The following is a 20631-nucleotide window of genomic DNA, read 5'->3' as shown; positions in this document are numbered from 1 at the left end:
TTCCTGTTAAGATCCTCTTTAAAACTTCTTTCTTTGACTAAACTTTTATTTATCTCTCTCAATGCTAATATTAATGGTAGTGGTAGAATACTTATTGAAGTGGCAGCCACCAAGGATGAAACTTGAGAGGACTTTTCTTTTTGCCAAGTCTGTTTCTTAAAACCTGATATATGGTTATTTCAATTGCTGCAACAGCATATTTTACTTTCTTGTCTCCCCTTTTTGTTTCAGTTACCCAGTCCTCTCAAAGTATCTGCATTATTAAGATGGAGGCGGTGTCGGCTGAGGTGAATAGCTTGCTTCCTGAGGAGATCATGGACACAACCATCATCGAAGATGATAGTATTGAGGCTGTCACAATAACATCAGAGCATGGGGATCCAGTTCCCATGGAAACTGATCTCGAGGAAATTATAGATCCAAATGAAGGCAAGAACTCCGAGATTCTGTCGAGAATTGCAGACCATGTCACTGTGTTGACGAACAGTACTAGTCCACTTATTTTAGGTGACCCAAGTGTAAAATGGAAGTTAATACTGATGACAGTATGTCAAAGGCCACTGGTAAAACCAGCCTCCGAAGCACAACTGCTGGAACACCTATAACTTTAGCAGCAAGTCAGATTGTCCTTAATCCAGTATCAGAATCCTCTGATTACACCATCTCCAGCCGAACTATTAAGTCAGAGCCTGTAGGACAACAGCTGATAGTAACTACGCTTGGGAAATCCCGACAGCCCATCGTACTTTCGTTGCCACCAAGCCAAGCAGCCCACCTTCAAATCTCACCTCATTTGCAAGCTGTGGACCCACAGGTACAGAAACAAATAAAGGTGGTTACTATTGGTGGAAGAGTTGAAGGAAAGACAGTAGCTGGAGTATCAAATGTGTTGGGTTCTGGTAACCCACCTTTAAATGTATCAGTTCAGCCTACGCAAAATCAGGTAAGTGATGAGATATTTCTAATTCGATTCAATTACTGTACTGAAGCTTTATAGATTGCATATCTGGTGAACTTAATGAGCATTTAATGAGAGACCTGGAGGGTTGTGTCAGTGTAGGAAAAGCCCTATGCAGGCATTTTCATTGGTGAACTGTATATCACATGAGTTTGTTTTGCAGTATAGTTGGCTAAAAGTGGCAAGCTGTGCCCATCATGTGGGTCTTGGGTCATTGCGAAGTGACAATAGAATATTGTCCTTTCTCCCAGCTTCTTTTCTCTATCTTATTAATTCATCTGCCTATCTCTCTCTCATCCTTTTTCCTGTCTCACAGCCTACCTGACTCTGTGATTAGCTCTTAGTGTTTTAATAAAAGGCTTTCACTACTACCGTAAATGCTGGGTTCATCGCTTCTGTGGCTTTCTCTTATTCCCTAGCAAGAGAAATGCTGAATGCAAGAGATCACAAGATGCGACAGATAAGGGAGGGCATTTGGTCCAACTTTATTAATTAATTCAGAACAACCTCACACTTTCTTCATTGTGTTAGCAGTGGCTCAGTTGGTAGCACTCACACCTCTGAGTCAGAAGGTTGTGAGCTCAAGACCCACTCCAGAGACTTGAGCACAAAAATCTAGACTGATGCTCCAGTGCAGTACTGAGGGAGTGCTACACTGTCGGAGGTGTCATCTTTCGGATGAAATGTTAAACCGAGACCCTGCCTGCGCTCTCTGGTAGATGTAAGAAATCCCATGGCACTATGTTGAACACTGAGTCTTCTAAAACTCTCGGTTTCTTTAAACTTAATCCTTGACTATTTCAACACCATTCATGAAATACATTTTGGAAGCCCAAGTGTGCAATGTCATGGAGTTTTCCGTAGGCGACTTGAGTTGTCTCTTCCTCAAAGAAATCAAGGCGGTTGATCAGGCAGGACCTGTTAACTGCTGTTTATTTACTAAGTAAATAAATACACAAGTTCCTCAAGTTTACTCCTGATAAATTTCTTTAATTTACATGAAATTGAAGTAAGACCAATGGCTCTGTAGTTCCCTGTGTCTGTTTTGCCACCCATTTTGATGATGGGCACCACTTTGGCCTTTTTCCAACCTCTTGGTATTTCTCTCAGTGTCCATAATTGTCAGTGTCTTGCAAATCTCCACTCTGGTGTCTCAACATTCTGGAATAAATACCAGCTAACACTGAGGATTTACTTGTTATCGGAACTTTAATCATATGTAGTAGTTCCATCTCATTTACATTGAAATTTTGAATTATACCTTGATATTCTTTTTGTGTTGTGGGAGAGGTGATAGTGTTCCTGCCATCTCTTTTTTGATGATTTTTTTGGCAGCAACCCTAGTCAAACTCCAGTCTTAAAGTCTTTTTTTAAATATAAAAGTTCATTTTCCAAGTCTATTGTGCATTGAAAGCTACAGGTTCTGACTTCAAAGTCATTGGTCTAGATTGTTGTAGGAAAATAGGAACTTTTTAAATGTTAAATTGGTTAAAGTGCCATCTAGTGCTTGCAGTAACTTGTACAGTAATGCTTGAAAATTACAAGTCATCCAGCTTTCAGAAATTCTGCTAGTCTGGCCCATAAAAATGAAAAGTCTTAAGTCTTAGATTAATGAAGATTTTTACTCATGAGTGAAATTCTGCTGTTTGTCTCTCATGTGTTGTGTGTGAGAGAGAGAGTGAGATAAATGCTCTGTCTCTGTGCAGAACCATAGAATCGTAAATTAAAATAACTGGCATTTATATATCACCTTCAACATATAAAGTATCCCAAGGCATTTCACAGGGCAAACTCAAATAAAATTTGACAGCGAGCCACAATGATATTGGGACAGATAACCAAACCTTGGTCAAAAAGGTAGGTTTTAACAAGCAACTTAAATCGGGGGGGGGAGTGTGGGTGTGCAGGAGGGGCAGAGGTTTAGGGATGGAATCCGAGTTTGGGGCCTAGGTAGCTGAAGGGATGGCTTCCAATGTAGTTAAAGAAATGCTACTACAGCACTTCATTTCAAATTGCATAGACTGACTGCTGTGTCTCAATTCAGCTTCCATCCAAATGCAAAAATTGTTGCTAAAATGGAAAGTGTTGTAACAGATTTCAAATGCAGTATATTGACAATTTGAAACAAATGATATTAGTATTATATACATCATAGTATAATTGTGAATAATGCAAAATGTCAATATAATAGTAATATTACTGTGACATTTTGTGCTAATCAATGTCAGGGATGTTAGTGCTATAATGTTAACCCTATAAATGTTAACATACTCTGGAGGGCCCCTTGTTCTAATTTCTGGTAGACAACCCCTGCGGAATATGTTAATTCATATCTAGAAAGTGTGCTAGAAACGTTGTCGCTACAGAAAAATATAGAATACAACATTTTCAACAACAGTTTGCATTTATACAGCAAATTCATGTCAAAAAATGTTCCTAGGTGCTTCATGGATGCCTACCCAAAAAAGGAGATATTAAAAAGTACAGTCAAAAACTTGGTCAAAGAGGTAGATTTTTAAGAAAGAGAGGGAGGTGGAAAAGCAAATGGGCTTAGGGAATTCGAGTGTGGGTTCAGGACAGCTGAAGATATAATTGCCAATAGCGGAGAAAGGGAGGGGATACCCAAAAGGCCAGATCCAGGTGGTATGGAGAGTTTCAGAGGTGAGGGGTGACGTAGTACTGGAGGAGGTTGGAGATAGGGAAGGGTGAGGCCATGAGTGATTTAAGAACAAAAATGAGAATTTTAAGTTGGAAGCATTGGCAACCAGAAGCTAATGTAGGTCAGTAAGAGCAGATGGGTGAGTGGGACTTGGTGCAGGATAGGATTCATGATCCTGCTCACGCATACCTCCAGACATATTTAAATGTCATCTTGTCGTGGACATCCTTTGATCCCATGTGTGAAAACCATTTGGGGACAGTTTGTGCTGGGGACTGAATTGAGTCTGTCAAGTTTGATTTATATAGGATTCTTATTGCCAACTGACCGAGTTTATCCTGCCATCGGTCTGGGCTGGATTTGAACCCAGGTCCCAGAGGTGTAAGGCTCATCATTGTCTAATCTACCGCACTAACCAGAACCCAAATGATAATTAAAATGCTTTGATCAATAGTTTATAAACAATTTCTGATGAAGTTGTGAACTGAGCCTTATTTTGTGGTGCATGGAAAGCATGGAAGAAGGCAAGAAGAAGAAGAAAAATATTGTTTTTCTTGATGGAACATTGCATTGAGAATTCATCTTGCATTCAGAGGTAAAGGCTGAACATTAGTAATTTTCTTGAACGTCCAACAGTGAAGTCAGAGGGAGCATGGGTTTCCTGCCCCACACTGTCTCTATACATGGTATGTAAGAGACCTCAAGGAGAAAAGATAATATAAGATGCGTCAAAAGCAAAGGATTAAACATCTACAAGGAGTAATGAACTTCTTTCCAAAAGTTTTGTCATTCTATTTCTCACCCTGAGTATTTGAGGCTAGTCAATGCAGATGACATTCAGAGCTAGCTTTAAATAGTTGTTGAAGCTAGCAATCTAACTTCCTCATATTGACAATGTATCATTTAGGCTGTAGCTGAGACACCCAGGTTTAAGGTAGCACATCACTTAAGTGTTGTAAAACAGTAACACATCAAAGAGTCCAAATGATGAACGTTTTGAGCTGATTGTTGCTATCTATGGTGCTGCTGCCTCAAGTCCAAGCTGAGACATTGTTTTGTAACACTCAAGTCAAATCTTTTAGTATGTACGGCTAGAGCTCATCGGGGCTTTTCTGTTCTCTTTTTGCATTCAAGCTTGAAGGTGTTATAATAGACGATGAATATCAGGCTCCCTCCAGAAACCACCTTTGTTATCTGATACTAGGTTTAACAATGACATTACTGTACAGTTATTTGTAGTGCATATTCACAGGTCATTAAGCTGGTCTCTCTCATAAAGAGCCAAATTATTCTTGAAGTTTTTAAATTCACGTGTCTAACGGCCATGTTTCTTGAGAGATATTGGTGAAGCAGAACCCCATAAAGATGGCTGCTATAATTTTTTTAAATTTGTTTTTAGGATATGAGGGTCACTGGTAAGGCTAACATTTATTACCCATCCCTAATTGCCTTTAAGAAGGTGGAGGTGAGTTACCTTCTTGAACTGCTGCAGTCCATGTGATGAAAGTGCACCCATGGTGGTGTTCGGAAGAGAGTTCCAGAATTTTGACCCAGCGAGCGTGAAGGAACGTCAATATAGTTCCAAGTCAAGATGGTGTGTGACTTGGAGGGGAACTTGCAGGTGGTGGTGTTCCCATTGGTCTGCTGCCCATGTCCCACCTACCACCTAGGAGGTGCTATCGAAGGAGGCTTGACCGAGTAGCTGCAGTAATCTTGCAGATAGTACACACTGCTTCATTGTGCGCCGGTGGTGGAGGGAGTGAATGTTTAAAGTGGTGGCTGAGTTGCCGATTAAGTGCTTTGTCCTGAATGGTGACGGGCTACTTGAGTGTTGTTGGAGCTGCAACCATCCAGGCAAGTGGAGAGCATTCCATCACGCTCCTGACTTGTGCTTTGTAGATGGTGGACAGGCTTTGGGGAGTCGGGAGGTGAGTTACTTGCTGCAGGATTCCTAGCCTCTGACCTGCTCTTGTAGCCACAGTATTTATATGTCTAGTCCAGTTCAGTTCCTGGTCAATGGTAACCCCTAAGATGTTGGTGGTGGGGACTTCGGTGATAGTAATGTCATTGAATGTCAAGGGGAGATGGTTAGATTGTCTCTTGTTGGAGATGGTCATTTTCTGCCACTTGTGTGGTGCCCTTGTTACTTGCCACTTAGCTGCTCAAGCCTGAATGTTGTCCAGGTCTTGCTGCATGCGAGCATGGACTGCTTCAGTATCTGAGGAGTCATGAATGGTTCTGAACACTGCAATCATCAGTGAATGTTACGACCAGGTGAGAAAGGTGTCTAGGGGTCTCTGTTAGCCTTCACCTGGTCTTATTGTAACAGGATTTAATTTTGAAACAGTGTTTTGAGCTCCTCCTTGATGAATCCTTGTTCACTGCTTTCCAATTATAAAGCACAGAAATGAGCACAACCAGGCTTACTTGGGTTTAAAGAAGAAAAGTGAAATTTATCGAACCTTAAACTCTATTTCGGTTAACGTCTACGGATACACATGGCACCCCCACGTTAGCATGCATATGCAATACACACTTGCAAATGGGGACAGGAAGGACCAGAAGAAAAATGAAGTGGACAGGTTTGAGTCAATATCAGAAGAGTTTCTTGTTACTGTGCTTCAAGTTCACTATAGTCCTTTTGTAGGTGGTCTTGCTTTTCGTTGAGGCCCAGTATTTTTCTTAAACCTTGTTCACTGTAGGAGAATTTTCTCTCTTGGGGCTCATGTGTCTTCAATGGGTCTTCAGTTCCGTGAGAAAGAGATGGGAGCAGACAGGAGAGAGTCTTTTCCAGTCCAGGAGCAAACAGCTTTCTGAGTTTTTAAAACTCTCTGGCAAGTTCAAGTTCAAAAAACTCCAACAGTCAGTTAGTCATCTGACTAAACTGGTCTGACCACATCTGTTTGTGTATTCTGCTATCTTAGCAGTTAACCTGGAATGCTAGCCTCCCCACCTTCAACATCTGGTAATCAAAAATACACTGTGGATTAAATTGGAGCAGAGAGTGGCCCCTTTGTCCGTTCCAAATACTGTCTGTTACTTTGCAAATGTCTTTCCAATCAGGGGCTTGGCAGCCCTTGTAATAAGCCTTCTTTTCTTCCCAGCAGCAAATGTAAGTTTTAATGTTCATTTGGCGAAATAATATGTGCCTCATTCTTGGCAGGTGGGGGCCTGCATGACTGTGAACATCCCCACTTCTAACCTTATAATGGAGGGAAGGTCATTGATGAAGCAGCTGAAGATGGTTGGACCTTGGAGACTACCTTGAGAAACTCCTGCAGCGACGTCCTGGGGTTGAGATGGTTGACCTCCAACAATCACAACCATCTTCCTTTGTGCTAGATATGACTTCAACCAGTGGAGAGTTTTCACCTGATTCCCAGTGACTTCAATTTTGTCAGGGCTCCTTGATGCTACAGTTGGTCAAATGCTGCCTTCATAAAGGTAGTAACTCTCTCTCACTTCACCCTGGAATCCAGCTTTTTTGTCCATGCTTGGACCAACGCTGTTATGAGATCTGTAGCCTAGTGGCCCTGGCGGAAGCCAAATTAAGCATCGATGGGCAGGTTGTTGCTGCGTAAATGCCACTTAATAGCACCTTCCATCACTTTGCTGATGTTTGAGAGTAGGCTGATGGGGTGGTAATTGGCCGCATTGGATTTATCCTGCTTTTTGTGGACAGGACATATCTGAGCAATTTTTCACGTTGTCCGGTAGATGCCAGTGTTGTAGCTGCACTGGAACAGCTTGGCTAAGGACATGGCTAGCTCTGGAGCACAAGTCTTCATTACTGCAGTCGTGATGTTGTCAGGGCCCATAGCCTTTCTGTACCCAGTAGTTTCAGCCGTTTCTTGATATCACGTGGAATGCATCCAGTTGGCTGAAGACTGGCATCTGTGATGCTAGGGACCTCGGGGAGGCTGAGATAGATCATCCACAAGGCACTTCTGGCTGAAGATGGTTGCAAATGCTGCAGCCTTGTCTTTTGCACTTGCATGCTGGGATGGGGATGTTTGTGGATCCTCCTCTGGTTAGCTGTTTAGTTGTCCACCACTATTCATGACTGGATATGGCATGCTGCATCTGCTTTTTAGCATACATGTAGTCCTGTGTTGTAGCTTCATCAGGTTGGCAGCTCATATTTTTAGGTATGCCTGGTGCTGTTCCTGGCATGCTCTCCTACACTCATTTAACCAGGGTTGGTTACCTAGCTTGATGGTAATGGTAGCCTGAGGGATATGCCAGGCCATGAGGTTACAGATTGTGGTGAAATACAATTCTGCTGCTGATCGCACACATCGCCTCATGGATGTCCAAATTTGTGCTGCTAGATCAGAAATATATTAAACCTTATTGGTGGCAGTGGGGGTGTGAATTGCGGATCAATAGTAATCAGATTTGGTTTTAAACACTTGACACAAAAATTACTTCTAAAAAGCAGCAAACCACCACTTCATTTAGTACTGGATTAAAATATTACTGCAACATCATAGTAATCACTAAGTATTACAGTCTGCACTTGAATATATCTGTGAGGGTAGGAAAATTGGGACTACAAAGATATAGCTGTCCCTGAGTATACCTTGCTCTTTTTTTTTTACATAGTTATAATTGCAACTATTTTTCTGAGTTGGATCCCAAATGCTTCAAAATGTCACCAAAAATTGTTTTTGTACTTGGGCAGTTAAAAGGATTAAACAACATTTTCAGCATGCTGGATTTGTTATTCAATGGAATGTCTATCGAGATGGTTGGAGAACTCTACACTGGAACTACCGTTATTTGCTTTCCATGGGGAAATTGGCAGATTAGCAGAAGCCACAAAATTTGATCATGTTTGTATGGTGCAGTAATGCATTAGTCACAGAAATAAGCGCAAGTGCAATACACAAAAAATTGAATTCTCTCTGTTGTGGGCTGGGAGATTAATTTATGTTCGACAGGGGAGGTTAATGTTAGTGGGCAGTGCAATAAGGTAATATCTTCCGTAACACTTTCTCTCAAATTCTGGCAGAGTATGAATAATGAAGGTTGCACTATATTCAAAGCAATTGCATTATAATCTCCTAGTCACTTCTCATTACTTATTTCATCAGTGTATGAAAAGTTTGATTGGAACAAATGTTCTGCTCACAGACCAGCATACTTTAGTTGGACCTGAAAGTTCTCTAAGAGCCCTGAATGACCACGCAGCTTCTAAGTCAGTGAAATGGAAATCAAAATTAAATCATTGCACTTTCCTTTTTTATTGAAGCTAAATTGATGTGCAGTATGAAACTTCTTAGACAGCAGCACAGTGGTTAGCACCGCAGCCTCACAGCTCCAGCAACCCGGGTTTGGTTCTGGGTACTGCCTGTGCGGAGTTTGCAAGTTCTCCTTGTGACCGCGTGGGTTTCTGCTGGGTGCTACGGTTTCTTCCCACAGCCAAAGACTTGCAGGTTGATAGGTAAATTGGCCATTGTAAATTGCCCCTAGTGTAGGTAGGTGGTAGGAGAATGGTGGGGATGTGGTAGGGAATATGGGATTAGTGTAGGATTAGTATAAATCGGTGGTTGTTGGTCGGGACAGACTCGGTGGGCCGAAGGGCCTGTTTCAGTGCTGTATCTCTCGATGACTCTGAAACACGCATCTGATTTCTCCCCTCCCCTTTTGTGCTGCAGCTATTTTCACAAATCTTTTGCTCAAATTTATTTTCTCCTCCCTTGCCAACCCTCCTGGCAGGATTTCTGCCTGCTTCTATTCAGTGGTATCTACCAAAAGAACAAAAACTAATAAAAGTCAAACAGGAGAAAAATTGGTATTGAGGAAATCAAAAACTGGAAGACTCTCACGAATATGAAAAATACATTCTTAAATTACATCAGTTATGCGCCCATCTCTTCGCATTCTACAACCTAAGGTGGAGTCCAAATATCTAAGCTATGAAGTAGTGAGGCATAATTGGATTAAATGACATAACTGGACTCTGATTTTTGCATAAAGTCTGTTACTCATAACCTAAGTGTGTGTGTATATATCGATCACCCCGAGCGTTGCACACACAAGTCAGAGGATTTGATCCATTACTGTTTCTGTTGCCCTTATGCTGCCATTTCTGTCTCTACTTATCCACTGTTTTTTTCCCCCCTTTTCATCTTTCCCCATATCTCTTTTTGGTTTTCTCTCTTCTTTCCCTTTTGGATGGCTGGTATAGCGGGGAAATGATCCAACAATAGCTGCAGGCTGCATTTGGATTGGTCCAGCTAGTCTGTCTCCATCCAAGTCTTGTGCAGCCTACATACACCATTACAGACCCTCTCCGATCACATAATCTCCTATTAAGAGCACAAAACCAGCAAAAGAAACTTTAGGCTAATTTAAGGATTTATTATCTTTCTATTTACAGAAGTTTATGTATTTTGCAGATTGCCAAGAAATGCATGGCCACTTCTGCAGGACCAATGATCACAAAATTCATCATTGCCAAACCCATCCACAACAAGAACCTTATAACAGGTCATTCTACCAGCGATCTCTGTGATTTTACAGATTGTCTTTTATGTGAACTTTATTCGAATATGTTTACTTTTGGTTTTGTGAATTATTTTGCAGGTAGAGTACTTCCTCAGAATGCACTTGGAACTGCCCCAAACACCATCACCTTTTCTGAAGGAGGTGCTATTGGGTCCAATCTCAATTCTGCAGCACAACAGACAACCAACAAGATAGCTATCTCTCCACTGAAGTCTCCAAATAAGGTTCTCACTCTCTCTATCCATCACTGGGGTAGGGGAATGGTGGGGAAGGAAATTGAGCGGTTTAAAATTTTAAGTCTGGAATTGACAAATTGTATTTGAATATATTACTTTCAAAATTCGAAAAATTGTGACCCAATTTCTGTGCCATTACTAGCTATGCTCATTTATCCTCCCTTCCAAAAAAGGAAAACAACTGAAAGAACAGTGGATACTGGGTAACTGTCAATGGCAGTGTTTTGTACCTCTGTGGCCTGACTTTCAATTGGGCATAGCCATAATGGCTAAGTTTTCTCTCTTTGTAAAGGTCTTGTGTGAAATGAATTTGAGTACTCACTTAGTAAAGGCAGTGGTCTGTGCTACACATTAACCCGTAATTTGTTGTAACTTAGTAATGGTGTATGAGATGGAGGTGTCCTGAGGACTTGCTTGGGTTACTCCTGTTTTGCTGAGGTGTAGAGAGGGGCAGCTTTACTCTGCATTTAATCCGAGATGTAAATGACCTGAATGTGCTTTATGCATATTAGTTCTAACACATTGCATTTGCTAGCAAGGGGAGGAGAAGCAGGACATTCAATGCTTATCAACAGTAATTTCACAGAAGAGTGGGGGAAGCTAGTGAAAAAATCTTTTAATTCATGTGCCACCTTGTATTTTTGGATTTGTCATTACACAATCAAGGTTTGTTGGTACCAATGCAGGACTTGAAAAGTATGTGTTCCTTGTGCTACAGAATTTCTCTGTGTAGCTGATTTTATTATAACAACATGTAGAATACTGGATGGAATCTAAATCCACCATCATTGTATCTTATTAGAAATTAGCTTGAGAGTGTGTTGTAGGATATTTGAAGCAGCCCTCAAGTGGTGGGACTTTGCAGACTTGTGATATAGAATCTCTCACAGTGGTGCAGTGGTTAGCACTGCAGCCTCACAGCTCCAGGGACCCGGGTTCAATTCTGGGTACTGCCTGTGTGGAATTTGCAAGTTCTCCCTGTGTCTGCGTGGGTTTTTGCCGGGTGCTCCGGTTTCCTCCCACAGCCAAAAGACTTGCAGGTGATAGGTAAATTGACCATTTCTAAATTGCCCCTAGTGTAGGTAGGGAATATGAGATTATTGTAGGGTTAGTATAAATAGGTGGTTGTTGGTCGGCACACACTCAGCGGGCCGAAGGGCCTGTTTCAGTGCTGTATCTTTTTTTAAAAAAATTATTTTCTCTCTCATCCTCCTAAATTGAGGATAGAAGTGAAAGAAGACTGAACATAAGGGGTTGGAATATTCTTCCTTTACCTGGAGAATGGATTTATTTATCAAACCTGAAGGTGCTAGAGATTTTAACTTTTCTTCCACTTTTAACAGTGATTAAATTAGGAGATTTCAGCAATCCCATAATTTTACATTGTTCTATATAAATACACCTGTATTTCCTGTGACAGCTTGTAGTACTTAATTATTTCACAAAAGACCTGCATATAGATGTGACAGTATTCATTTGTAAACAATCTTCCTGTGCTGTTGAGGCACATTGGGTAGTAATGAATTGACACCATCCAATTCTGTCATGGGCTTTGCAAGGGCACTAAGCTTTATCCATTACAGTGTTCCGTAGAGTTACTGTTGTTCAACCTTTCATTTTTTTCTGTTGTGGCTTCCAATTCCTTGTTTGCTAAGGGATTCTTGTGTCAGGCATTCTCAATGTGACCATTATAAGTCCATCATCTCTCCTGGATTGTTTTAATCACTGGTGGCATCTGTACACTCTAAAACACACTTTCATTCGCCATTTTGTTAAACTATCTGATGTTGAAGACATTGCAGACATCTACACTGGAAGTTGAGCTTTGTTGGATTGCCACATTTTTCATCCATTGAGGTGCATATGCAGCACAGTGCTCTTAAAACTTCTCTCCAATCATATTTGATTTCCAGATTGAGTGAAGTGTTTGAAAAGTCCCACTAGCTTTTCAAGTGCAAACTTTAACATTTGATATGCAGTCTGCATTGTCTTGCATCACACTGCCTAAGCAGGTGAAAGAATGCACAGTTTACAGTTGGTCTCTTTCCAGCTGTTGTTTGCCAGAATCAGCAACAACTTTCATAACCTGAGTTTCTTGCACCACTTATGTACAAACTAACATTCTGGCTGTATGTGAAATGGTCTGTCCATATGATCCATTGAAGGGAATAGGTTGTTCCATTTCACACTCTGCTATGCTTTTTAGCCCCTTTCCCAATGCCTTCCCAGAGCCGTCCTGCTGCAAGTGACCTGTAGCATGGAATTGAAATGGTAATCAGATCATTTTGTAGGGTGACAAACAGTAAATGTTAATCAGATTAACTATTTTTAGGGATATATTTTTGAATCACAAAGCTAAATTTGTGCTATCTTTCTGATTTGCTAGAGGAAAGAAGACATATGAATACATTAGGTTTTATGAATAAAGGAATTCGTGAAAATGGATAGGGCCTCTTCAAATTTGTAGTGATAATCTTTCATCTATAGATAAGAACTAAAATGAATTTTAAAATATTTTTTCTGTCACCTAAACACATAGCACCTAACAGTTGTGTCAGTGGCATCATGGGAAACTCCCTTCAGAAGTCACTGACAGTTTCACTCACCATGGCTTTGGGGCAGCAGACAACACCAAAATCTCCAGCCAAATCTACCTCAAATCATGCCTAGCTGCAGGTAAAGCTTTTTCAGGCCTAAGACAAATTATGGATTGTAAAAGTATTATAGCACTGAAGAATGCAGTCTTAGCTGCAGTAGTTTTCCCACTTAACCTAATGAATAATCTTTAAATCATTGTAATCACTAGGCTATTCATTAAATAGCTAATTATGCTTTTTGGCTGCTTTTTGCTGATCATGCTAAGGACACTTTCAAATTGAACCATGCAAAATGTTTGAGCTGACAGTTTGTTCCCCTCAAGGAGATGTACTTTTTTCTACATAAACACTTCTATAGTTCTTAAGATTTAATCTTTCCATTATTTCTAGTCATTTCAGTAATGGTGCTTGGGCTATATGCTCATCCTGTGACGTAGTTCATTATTGTGTGTTTGTGCGCAACTTTTCTTGAATCAAATTTCACAATTCCCTGTTCGGATTGAGAGGTGTAAATGAGCACAAGATGTACAAGGAAAGTGATGGGGGAAAGTCTGGTTGGTTGAGCAGGCTATTTTTGTACTCCTATTGACCGGTTACGGAGCAACACTTGAAGATATCTTGGAGCTGGTTGATTACCTGCTTTCTTGATCAAGAACAGTGATTAATGCAGTCTAAAGAAGAAAGGAGGTGAACTTGAAACCAGAGTAGATCAGTAAACTAGTTCAGCTCTGGATTCAAATCTAGCACACACAAAATGAATTGGCATTGTTTTTGGCTGAAAGGGTTCCAAATGAAATTTATTTTGATGTACTGAATTGAATTCCTAGTGAGCAAGAACCCACAGTTAGTTTTCAATTACTGTTCTTCGTTTCCAATAGAACATTCACATGAAATATTAGAAAACAACAATATTTTAATGCTCTGAAGGAGGTTTATGGTAGCCATACAGAGCATGTTTATTTATGTTCAAATTAAAAAATTTACTGTTGCAGCAAAATTAAGTCACTCACCTTTCTAAGGTGACAGTGGATGTGTTAAAGTTGTACTCAGTGGCTATGTTCAGTGGAAATTTTCAGTCACGGGCTAAGTTTGTTTAACCAACTTCAAATGGCCCAAGGAACTGCTCGTAATATGTTTGGGAGGGGAAAACATTGCGCAAAATAACCTACTGCCAGTTCCCACTGAGTGCTGTAGGATTGCATTTATATTTACTGTTTATTTCCACCGACACTGCTCTCTGCCCTCAATGCAGTCTTCCTTAACGTCCACAATATTGCAGGTTCTGACTGGAGAGGAGAAAGCAGAAGTCTTGGAAGTGGAAGTGAATGCTGTCTGTTTAATTACTGTAACAAATCAGATTTTCTATCAGCAGGTTTTTCAGAAATGGCTGCTTTTCATTAACACTCATCACATAATCAGGAGGGAGGCTTGCAATTGGGCATGTGACTTATTTTCAAGCATGCAAAACCGCTTTTGTTTTAACATTTAAGAACAAAAGGAGTCGTCAAGGGATTGCTGTGCCAAGGATGACAGCACCACAACCACTCAGCAGATTATGGAAAGCTAGCAGCTGAAGAAGACCAGACTCCCTTGCCATTTAAACTTTCTCCACCATCCTTTCCTACCAAACCCTAGACACAATGTCCACTGATGCAACTGCCTCTAATTCCCCTGAATCCCAATACTGTTCCTTCTAATTCAGTTACTTGCCTGAGTTCTGATGTTGCTGTCACTACCTGACCTGACCATAATTGTAACAAAAACGCAAAAAAAAGTTAAACAAGAAAAAAATGTAAAATAAAGGAGCAGGAAGAGAGAAAAAGAAACTGAAGTAGAGGAAGGGGCAGATAAGGAGAAAGAAATGAAGGTCAAAGTGGTGTGGTTAAGAAACAGAAGTTGACATAAAGTCACTTGGTAGTACAGATCTTGAGTATTGCTGAAAAAAAGACAGGCTGAAGAATTTTTTGTCTTGCACTCATCAGGACAGATCCAAGAATGCCAAATTTCAAAGAGAGCAACACTTTATACTGCATGAGAAAAGGATGCTGATTGATTGGCAAGTCGACTCTTGTCCAAGTGTATTGGGATTCCTATAGCTATAAGATTGGCTTTATCAGCAATCTCATAAATAGGACTTGAGCCATTTGCTCATTGTGCAAACTTGGTGCTGAAATAAGGCACATCAAAGCTATCCTGCAGGATAATGGCTACTCCGATCAGCTCATTGCTTGTTGTGTATCGCGCATACTCACTAATGGGCCTAAGACCGCCACTTTTGGATCTGAAAAGTGCACAGTCTACCTCACATTACCCTGGAAGGGTAAGGTATCTCAAAAATTTGAGCAACAGGTGAAGCTAGCCACAAGTGGTATTTTCCACTAACAGGATGCTGCCAAAAAGACGTTTTGTCAAACACACAAATGAGTAATTTGGTATATGAATTCTGTTGCCGGTGCCACGCCAGGTACATAGGCCATACGTCCCAACGACAGGTGGATTGTATCCCTCAGCATTTCGCAATAGGCAGAGTACTGACCGTACTCAACCAGCCTTTACTTGCAAAACTCAGAACACAATGTGTAACGTTAGATGTCATTCTGCAATTGGACAGCGGTTAGTGACCAATCCCGAGCGTGCTAAGAATTACACTAACGGCCAATTTAAGATTTTCAGTTGGGCTCGCAATGTGACTCACTTATGCTTGCTAGAAGCTGCATGTATTCGTACGCAGGGGCCTGTCCTCAGCAGGCAAACGGAACAAGTCCAGACGTTGCGTCTATTTTGAATTAAACAAAAGCGTGGGGGTCAATCGTTCCCTGGGGTATTCTCTGTGACAAAGCCTCGACCAATCACTACCCTTTTCTCAAAGGTAGACCTGTTTAATATTCAACCCTGCTCTGAAGTGATTTAATCATATGTGGTCGAATTGCTATTTGGAGAGAAGCTGGATTCATGTTCAAACACTGACCTTGCAAGTTGAGCTATCCAGCTGTTGACGAGAAGTCCAAACGGAGTACTGTACAACAGAGGAAGGACAACAACAAGTCTCCCTTGTACCAGAACATACAACATAAAACTGTCCATTTGGCCCAACCAATCCATGCAAAGAGCAGTGAAAGATTAACAGATGGAACTATATGCCTTGTGTCCAAGGGCCCTGATTAAATTTACAGAAGCACAGAAAAACTGCATGATCACCACTAGCAGTGGCACTGCTGAGGATGTTGACCTGCCAGCACTCTGATTGGACTGGCAATTCTTGGGGCAGGCTGCAGTCCTTAATAGGAACAACAGTCACTTAATTAGCTGCCACTGACGCGATGCAGCCCCGGGTCCCACTGACAACCGAAGCAGGTTCGGCCCCAGCGGTGGGACATATACTGCCTACATAAAATCCAGCCAATAATTTCTAATAAAAAAATTCAACATTTTCCAGGGCTTTGTATGCCTTCCCCTAAAACGCACAGCTAATTGTATGCCTTCAACACTTGGATTCCCCCTTAAGGATTTCATGTAATTCCATTTCTTCTTCCAAACCAAATGAAGACCTTTCCTGTATACTTACTGTGTCACGCACACCGGAAGTGCGATGATACAACATCCATGGAATAACTCTAGATTTATGAAAAATTGACTTTGTCTTTAAAAAAAAAGAACCTTTATTTTAAAAAGTGAACAATTGTCCAAAATGGCCACTGAAGAAAAGGGAATTGGCCTTTTGTGTATTTAAACTGGCCAACAAAGACAAAGGACAAATCTCCAAAGACACAGGGCGGCACAGTGGCGCATTGGTTAGCACCGCAGCCTCACAGCTCCAGCGACCCTGGTTCAATTCCGGGTACTGCCTGTGTGGAGTTTGCAAGTTCTCCCTGTGTCTGCGTGGGTTTCCTCCGGGTGCTCCGGTTTCCTCCCACATGCCAAAGACTTGCAGGTTGATAGGTAAATTGGCCATTAGAAATTGCCCCTAGTATAGGTAGGTGGTAGGGAAATATATAGGGATAGGTGGGGATGTGATAGGAATATGGGATTAGTGTAAACGGGTGGTTGATGGTCGCACAGACTCGGTGGGCCGAAGGGCCTGTTTCAGTGCTGTATCTCTAAAACAAAAGGTGTTAATCAAACCTATTATTTCTTCTGTTCTGTTCATTGTTAGTTTATTGTTTTTTATATTCATTTATAGGATGTGAGCATTGCTGGCAAGGTCAGCATCTATTCCCCGTTCCTTGATGCCCTTGAGAAGGTTCCGGTGAACCACCTTCTTAGACCACTTCTGTCCTAATGGTGTAGTTCCACCCACAGTGCTATTAGAGTTCCAGGATTTTGAACTAATGACGATGAAAGAGCAGTGAAATATTTCCAAGTAAGGATGGGGTGTGACTTGGAAAGGAACTTGTAGGCAGTGGTGTTCCCAAGCGCCTGATGCCCTTGTTCTTCTGGGCGGTAGAGGTTGCGGGTTTGGGAGGTGCTGTCAAAAAAACCTTGGCAAGAGCTGTGACCTCTGCTTTTTTTGCTATATATAGATGACTTGGATCTTGGAATACAGAGTAGAATCTCAATTTGCTGTCGACACCAAACTTGGAGGTGAGGCAAATGGTGAGGATGATATGGACAACCTGCAACAGGACATTGATAGGCTAGCAGAATGGGCAAAGAGGTGGCAGATGGAATTTAATAATGACAAATTTGATATGATGCATTTTGGAAGAAGGAAAAGGGAGAGGCAATATATACTTAACGGTACAGTTCTAAAGAGTGTGCAAGAACAGAGGGACCTGGGGATGCATGTGCATCGATCTTTGAAGTTGGCAGGACATATTGAGAGAGTGGTAGTAAAGCATATGGGATCTTGGGCTTTATAAATAGAGACATTGAGTACAAAAACAGGGAAGTTATGCTGAACCTTTATAAAGCTCTGGTTGGGTCCCAACTGGAGTACTGCATCCAATTCTGGTCACCACACTTCAGGAATGATGTGAGAGCCCTTGAGAGGGTAGAAAGGAGATTTACCAGAATGGTTCCAGGGATGGAGGATTTTAGTTACAAGGTTAGGTTGGAAAATCTGGGATTGTTCTCCTTAGAACCAAGGAGATTGAATGAGATTTAATAGATGTGTACAAGATTATGACAGGCTTAGATAAGTTAGACAAGGAAACACTGTTCCTATTAACTAATGGTACAAGGACTAGGGGACACAGATTGAAAATTTTGAACAAAAGATGCAGGGGGAATATGAGGAAGCACTTTTTTATGCAGCGGGTGATAATGACCTGGAATTCGCTGCCCGCAAGGGTGGTGGAAGCGGAGACGATCAATGACTTAGAGTCATTGGATGGCCGCCTGAGAGAAATAGACTTGCCGGGCTACAGGGATCGAGCTGGGGATTGGGACTTACTGCATAGCTCCGTGGAGAGCCAGCATGGACTCGATGGACCGAATGAACTTCTGTGCCGTAATGACTATGACACACTCTCTACCCCACAGAAAAACACCTCTTAGTTGATCATGCAACAGCACTGAATCTGTGAAGAAATTTTGTAGCTGAAACTCCACCACCACCACCATGGATCTTGAATGCTAAGGACACTCAGTGCCAACAGTACTTAGAAGGTGGCATGATTTTGGTCATACTGCTTTGTGTCATTGCACAGCCTGTGATCTTTTGTAAAGATGGTTCTTCTGATGGGTTAGCTAAGTAGTTTGTCTGTCTTCCTTGTAAAATGTCCAGGGAAGAAACTTGTGAACTGATTTAAATATGAAGGGTGTGGCTAAAAGTTTAAGGGATGGTTTCTAAACTGGTACCTGAAGTTAAGCATTCTTTTTAGTTTTAGAGATACAGCACTGAAACAGGCCCTTCAGCCCACCGAGTCTGTGCCGACCATCAACCACCCATTTATACTAATCTTACACTAATTCCATATTCCTACCACATCCCCACCTGTCCCTATATTTCCCTACCACCTACCTATACTAGGGGCAATTGCTAATGGCCAATTTACCTATCAACCTACAAGTCTTTGGCATGTGGGAGGAAACCGGAGCACCCGGAGAAAACCCACGCAGACACAGGGAGAACTTGCAAACTCCACACAGGCAGGACCCAGAATTGACCCCAGGTCGCTGGAGCTGTGAGGCTGCGGTGCTAACCACTGCGCCACTGTACCGCCCTGTTATATCTTTTTAGCCGAGACAACTAGGAAAGCTATTTTGTTTGTAAACAATCATCTGAAAATTAGTTCTCAATGGGTTTATAACCATCAGGCATCTCGACCTTATTCTTGGATCTCCCTTCCTAAAGCCTTGCTGTTACTATCCCTTATCTTTAAAAAACCTCCTCAAACCTGAGATTTTCAACCATGCTTTCAGTCTGCTCTCCTAATTCCATCAGTTTCTCATTTTTGAAGCACCTTGGAATATTTACTGCATTGAAGGCACTATATAAATGCATGTTGGCAATGGAAAGTATGACTGCCATGGCTTGACCATAACTTGCTATCAATTTTTCAAATTTTTCCTAAATAAATTTGTAAGAATCCATAACAGGGGAGAGCAGACATAATGGGTCAATTACTTTTCTTGTATTTCTAAACCAAGATACCCCACATTTGTACTTTATAAATGTTAACTGCAATTCTGGATGATTGTAGGAAACAAAGGTTGTAGCTCATGCAATCTGTAATATATTTTTAAAACTTGCATCTGCTCACTCTCCCTGTCTGTAAAAACTAACATCCCATTGCCATTTAAGTCACTTAGGTTCTTATTATAAATTTCTATGTTTGCATTTGTAATGGTGATGTTGTAGAACCTTTTTTTTGTTCCCAGTTCTTCATCTTGTACTGCAGACAATCTCCTGTGTTCCAACCATTATTGCATCTCCGCTTCCAAAATTGTTGCAAGTTTATCTGTAACTATATGAATAATGTCAGAAGGTGTTACTTTAAAATAGGAACTGAATTACATTTGTGCATCTTGGTCCAAATACCCTCCCCATCCTTTAACCTCATTTCACCTAAATACTACAGTTGGTCTCCATTTCCCATGTGCGTTGCCATGGGTGATTTATTAGTTATATATTAAAAGTTTTGCATATTATATGCATTTACTGTTATTTCCTGCAATGCTTTCTCTGCCAGACTTTCTCGGCCAAACTTTGGTATCACCTCTATTGATATAAGATAGCATATTTTCTGAATTGCTATAAGCAGTGCCACAAGAGATTAACGAGTATTAAAATAAAATGCTACTTTAAATGCAAAAGTTGAACCAGAAATGAAAGTTTATTTAATTGCACAAGTCAAATGATTTTTTAGAGTTTTCTTTAAATGCTTTGGTAATTAATCTGCTTTAAAGGTTTTTGTGTACTGAAATTATTTTGTCATTTTGAAAAATCTGGTATATAAAATATACCATATATTATTACTGAGCACTATTTATGGACTTCCTGAACAGACGGTGAAACCAGCTACCCAAACGCTAACAATGGGAACAATGAATACCACCCAGTTTAAAACCATCATTCCTCTGGCCACATCACCCAACGTTCAGCAGATTCAAGTACCAGGCAGCAAGTTTCATTATGTACGCCTAGTTACTGCAACGACAGCCAGCGGCTCCCCTCAGGCCATCAGCTCCAGCTCCAGCACCAGCACACAATCCTTATCACAAGGT

At 41.1% G+C, this 20631-nt stretch overlaps 1 protein-coding gene across 1 annotated transcript in view; it reads left to right on the top strand.

Annotated features, from left to right (window-relative positions):
* Nucleotides 1-234: 234 nt before the first annotated feature.
* Nucleotides 235-20631, top strand: part of LOC137373436 (protein lin-54 homolog) — a 94157-nt gene continuing 73760 nt past the window's right edge. Inside the window, 5 exon segments of the mRNA XM_068038261.1 lie at nt 235-516; nt 519-943; nt 10022-10112; nt 10209-10354; nt 20413-20629. Coding sequence (XP_067894362.1) covers nt 267-516; nt 519-943; nt 10022-10112; nt 10209-10354; nt 20413-20629 — 1129 coding nt within the window. The 5' untranslated portion in view covers nt 235-266.

This window comes from Heterodontus francisci, chromosome 1 (assembly GCF_036365525.1).
Source record: "Heterodontus francisci isolate sHetFra1 chromosome 1, sHetFra1.hap1, whole genome shotgun sequence".
NCBI lineage: Eukaryota > Metazoa > Chordata > Chondrichthyes > Heterodontiformes > Heterodontidae > Heterodontus > Heterodontus francisci.
The sequence above is the reverse complement of the archived record's forward strand: the minus strand, read 5'-3'. Positions and strand labels throughout refer to the sequence as shown.